Raw genomic sequence first — 5,325 nt, 5'->3', positions numbered from 1 at the left:
GCTTATTTCCTGGTAAGCTGAAGTCCAGGTGGAGTGGCCCTTATACAGTAACTTATGTCACCAAGTTTGGGTCCGTTGAGTTAGAGAATTCCGAGGGCAGAAGATTTAAAGTGAATGCCCATCATGTGAAGCATTATTATGGAGCAGATGATTTTGTTGGCAACGTTGAAGTGTTCTACTTCCACCATCTAGATGAGCAAGATAATTGAAGCCAAAAGGTAGTGCGGGACCTCTTAAACCTGCTCTATCCGGGAGGTAACCCGACTTGTAATTTATTATAATTTGCTTAAAACACTTAGTTAGTTTCGTGTGTTTTAGTTTGTAGTTTTACAGGCGATAGACTAGAACATTTAGACTTATTTCGTCAGTTCTGTAGGTCATTTGTTGTGTGTTTTCAGGTGCCTCAAATGGCGCCTAGGAGCTCGTGCATAGGGGGCTCTCGATCGAGTATTTTCTACTTGATCGAGCACCCTTAGAAGATGACCTCTCGATCGAGTACTTTCCTCTCTCGATCGACCACTTTCGTTGTCCCATTCTACTCGATCGAGAGCCATCTGCTTCGATCGAGTTCACCTGTCTTGCCTCGCATCCAGTGATGTTGTTATGAGGCTATTTACGACCTCCCTTGTTGCTGGCTGGTTTTGGGAGGTCCTTACTTCACGTTATCTTGTATGTTTTCCGAGGCTACACTCTTCTTTTAAGTTTGCATTTGCTTTCCTTATTTTTGGGTACAATGAGGGCATTGTACGATTTGGTTTGGGGAGGGTATTTGCATCCAATTCCTTGTGTCTGCATATTATTTTTATTAAATTTCAGTTTGCACGTTTTATTTTTGCATGCATTGTTTATTTTAATTTCAAAATTCAAAAATCTCACAAAAATTAAAAATTTGGAAATATAAAAAAAAAATTCAACATTTATTTTTGCATATAGGTTGAGTCGGAACGGTGAGACTTTTATTCTACATTGAGTCTTTTTACCTTCGCCTTGCGATTTTTAACATTTTTATTGGCATAGTTATTTGCATAATCTACGAGTTTTTGTTTAAATTTAGCTGAACGAATAGACTTGACTCTAATATTAGCAAACTACATATACATTCTAAGATTTAGAACTTGATAAACTAGTGACATTCATGACCGGTTTTATTTAGGATGTGAGTAGTACTCCTTATAAGACATGTATCATCAAATTACACAAACATGACACTCTTTTCTTAGTACCTGTATGCATTCGGGTTTGTGGCGGTGACCCATGTGGAGAGGTAACTTACGACCCCTTCCTTCATTTCTACCCATGAGCCTCACATAGCCAAATTGACATGTTTTGACCCATTATTTAACTACGATCCTAAATTTAGCCTACCCTGGTCAAGCTAGTTTAGCAGTTATTTTGGGTATGCTTTGATTATCAATTGGGTATCTTGTCTTGAATTAAGAAGACGAGGAGAATGAAAAAGAAAAAGTGAAATGGAAAAGATTGAAGAAAGAAAAATATGAAAAAATGATTAAAGAAAGTTGAAAGAAGAAAAAAAAATAAAACGTATGAAAAAGATTACTGAATATTACACCCATGCTTATCATTATTTTTCATGGGGAGTCATTCGATGGTGTGAGTGATGTTTTGCCACAATGGCACGATTTTACGTTTTGTATATTCAGTAGTGAAGCGGAATGAGTTAATTATTTGGTTACGGTTGTACTAGCTTGGCTTTACCTCCACTTATCCAAATTGTTTTCCCCCTTCTGACCCAATTACTTCACCTCACATTATATGTAAGTTCGCGGTATGAGTCTTGGTCTTGATTGGTTGGAATGCATACGTACGCTCGATAGAAATTGGTTTCATGTTAGGTTGCATGCCTGTTCTTATAGGTCGAAGTTAGGTGAGCGGCTTTATTTCTTTATATCTCACAAAATTATACTCACCTTGTGCTTGAACTGTGTGGTGAGAGACCCGTGAGAGTCCGATATATATGAGTCTTGCAAGGTCGACGGTTCAGTAGTTTCAAACATTGATTTAACTCGTTTGAATTTGACCCATTGCTACTTTGTTAATTTGTTGCATTAAATTGGTTTGGGTGGACAATTTGTAGCTGATAAGCTGGTCTCATTCCACTAGTTTTTTTTAGTTACATTTATAGTTTGTTTGGGGACAAGGAAAGGTTTGGTTTGAGAAAGTTTGATGCGTGCATTTTATATAAGGTTTTTATCCTATATTTACACGCATTTCGATGTTATTTATGTAGCATCTAGGTACAAATGCCCCCGATTAGTCTACTTTGTTTTGTTTGGCGTTACTTGCAGGGTTGGACCTGAAGTGAGCTAAATCAAGCCTGAACCTGTCCCGCTTGCAAGCATTTTGGAGATAGAAGAATCAGGGCCTGGAATTTGTCACCTAGGGATGCGTGAAGTGGCTTTGGAAGGTGTTTTGAGTTCATCCATGCTGACATAGTGGCAGCTAATTCGATCGACTAAGTTGACTGCTAAAACTGGTCGATCGAGTACCCTTTTGTGCTGAGAACACTTGTTCGAGAGGATGTTTATGCTCGATCGAGAAGGGTGTATGATGAGTTCCTCGATCGAGTACCTTCTTTGTTCGATCGAGGTGTTTGACCTTTACCATGCTCGATCGAGTAGTTTGCTTTTACTCGATCGAGAGGTTTTGACGCGAGAATATTTCTATGCAATCTTTAAGATTTACCTATTTGGGTATTTTAATTTTATCTTAGAACAAATTGGGGGGATATCTTATTTTTTGAGGAGGCAGGCAGAACCTCTCGCTCGTCTCTTCACTCCTTAGACCTAAAACTCTAGTTTCTCGAATTCATTGTATTGGGTATTTTTCCATCATTTATTTCAATTATTAGTGATTGCGATTATTCTTATTTTGTCATCTCTTTCCTCTATTACTTTAGTTCTTATTTTCTTTAGTAATCAATTTATAGTGTTAGGGTTCATAATTTATCACTTTATTAACATGTTCAAGGTATATCTATCTCTCCTAGGTTCATGCTCAAGGCAGATCTTAAAAAAGCTTATGATTCCATCAACTGGAATTTTTTGGGCCAAATGTTAAGAGCCTTGCAGTTCCCTGAAAGGTTTATTGAGCTGGTAATGGAGTGTGTGTGTGTGTGTGTACTGCTTCTTATTCTCTAGTTATGAATGGAGAAATTTTTAGTTTCTTCAAGGGACGGAAGGGCTTGAGGCAAGGGGACCCCTTGTCACCTCTTCTATTCACAATTGCAATGGAATATTTGAGCAGGGTAATGCAGTATATCACTGGAATTGTACCTTTCAAGTATCATCCCTTGTGTTCAAAACTGAGGCTGTCTCATCTCATATTTGCTGATGACCTCCTCCTATTTAGCAAGGGTGATGCGGCTTCAATTATGGTTCTGCTTAGAGTTTTTGCTACCTTCTGTCAAACTTCTGGGTTACAAATGAATAATTCTAAAACAAATGCATACCTTAATAGTGTTCAAGGTAGTATTATAAGTGAAATTTTGCAAATTTCTGGGTTCCTAGAAGGTCTGCTCCCATTCTCTTATCTAGGAGTCCCTATTACTGCTGGTAGACTGAAAAACAAGGACTGTCAAATCTTGATTGAGAAATTAGTCTCTAGAATCAGGGGGTTTGGTGCTAGGCACCTCTCTTACGCAGGGAGGCTTGTACTGGTGAATACTGTTTTAACATCTCTTTATACCTATTGGGCTAATATTTTCATCATTCCAAAAGGTGTCCTCCAGAAAGTTGATGCCATTTGCAGGAATTATCTTTGGACGGGAAAGTGGACTTTATCGAGGTTCCTTTGGTCAGTTGGGAGAAGGTTTGTGTCCCAAAAAAAGAAGGGGGTTTGGGAATCAGGGATTCTTATGCTTGGAATGTGGCTGATATTGGAAAATTGGTATGGTGGATCTTTTCGAAACTTGATAGTCTGTGGGTTAGATGGGTTCACCATGTTTATATGAAAGATGCTGCATTGCCTGACTATATTCCAAAAACTGATGTTAGTTGGAGTTGGAAGCCAATTGTTAAAGTGCGAGATAAATTCTTAGGGAACAATACTGCTAACCTGTGGCAGGGGACTAGCAGAGGGTACTCAGTCAGTAGTGGTTATGAGGTTATTACGAGGGGGTTTCAGGAAGTTAGCTAGCATAAGCATGTATGGAATGCGTGGTGTCTGCCTAAACACTAGTTCATAGAATGGCTTATTTCCAAGGAAGCTCTACAGATGAAGGACAAGTTTTTTAAGTTTGGATGTTGCAATGATGCTCTGTGGCTACTCTATGGTGCTGCTGATAAGATACACAGTCATGTTTTCCAAAAATGTGAGTATAGCAGCAAGATTCTGTCTGGAGTAGCTCATCTATGTGGGTCGTAGGTCCCTGCAAGGAATGCAATATCATGGGTGTACAACAGACAGTTTACAAAGCTGCGGAAAGGTGTCATTGGGTGTGCTTTTATGGCTGCACATTATGCTATTTCGATGCAGCTTAACAAAGTAAGGGTGGAGTCTTGCTTGATGAAGCCTGAAATGGTAGTGTCTCAAGTATAGAATCAATGTAAAATGAGGATTTTGGCAAAGATGTCCTCTAGGATGCAACAAAAAGATATAGTATGGTTGGGTAGTCTCCCTTTGATGAGATAGATTATCTATTTGACTACTAAAAATGTCAATGTTGTAAAACTGGTAGCTTGTAATAGCTTTGTTTGTGCTTAATGGAAGTTCTTACATTTGACCAAAAAAATAAAAAATAAAAAAAACATGTTCATGTTAATTGTTTCATTTGTTATTGTTAATTTCTCAATTTTAATTATGCATAACTAATCTCCTAGTGCTGCTAGGACTTAGGGGAGCCATGGTAATTGGGAAGGCTAAGATTAGGTGATTAGGCTTGGTTAGAATTAGGTTTGTATTGTTAATCACCGCAATTAATAGCAATTAGCTGCTTGAGTCGACGCATTTAGCTAGTTGATTTGATATACCTTGACCTAGATCGGAAGATTTGGAGGGGTAAGACCTACAGTGAACACTAGGACATTCTAATGAGGGCGGAAGCTAAGTTAGTAATGTTTTAGGGCGAAAAGCGGACCGGAAGGACCTTTCATTACCCTGCAGACCAAGTTTATGCCGACCTTTGACCATAGATTGGATCTATAGAAAACCATGGTGAACCGACTGTCCTAGATATTTCTCTCTTTCTGGTAATTTCAATAGAACTTATTGCTTGCTTCTTTATTGTTCATTTTCTCTTGATTTCTGTAGTTTAGAATCAAACAATCAACCCCCAAGAAACGGTTACCTAGGCAGACTTAGTTAGCA

General features: G+C 38.5%; 1 protein-coding gene across 1 annotated transcript; it reads left to right on the top strand.

Moving 5' to 3' along the window:
- Positions 1–3,247: 3,247 nt before the first annotated feature.
- On the top strand, positions 3,248–4,383 carry LOC141613343 (uncharacterized). The gene is made up of 3 exons (XM_074432076.1): positions 3,248–3,676; positions 3,769–4,122; positions 4,222–4,383. The coding sequence occupies exons 1-3, from the start codon at positions 3,248–3,250 to the stop codon at positions 4,381–4,383; spliced, it is 945 nt and encodes a 314-aa protein (XP_074288177.1).
- The last annotated feature ends 942 nt before the right edge of the window (positions 4,384–5,325 follow it).

The sequence above is a fragment of the Silene latifolia genome, chromosome 11 (genome assembly GCF_048544455.1).
Source record: "Silene latifolia isolate original U9 population chromosome 11, ASM4854445v1, whole genome shotgun sequence".
NCBI lineage: Eukaryota > Viridiplantae > Streptophyta > Magnoliopsida > Caryophyllales > Caryophyllaceae > Silene > Silene latifolia.
Note: the sequence above shows the minus strand (reverse complement) of the source record. Positions and strands in the feature narration are given on the sequence as shown.

Excerpts from the sequence above, each read along its gene's own strand:
- LOC141613343 (XM_074432076.1), top strand. The coding sequence starts at position 3,248 with ATGGAATATTTGAGCAGGGTAATGCAGTATATCACTGGAATTGTACCT. Across the intron at positions 3,677-3,768 it reads ACGCAGGGAGGCTTGTACTG|GAATTATCTTTGGACGGGAA; the intron begins GTGAATACTGTT and ends TGCCATTTGCAG. Across the intron at positions 4,123-4,221 it reads CAGTCAGTAGTGGTTATGAG|GAAGCTCTACAGATGAAGGA; the intron begins GTTATTACGAGG and ends CTTATTTCCAAG.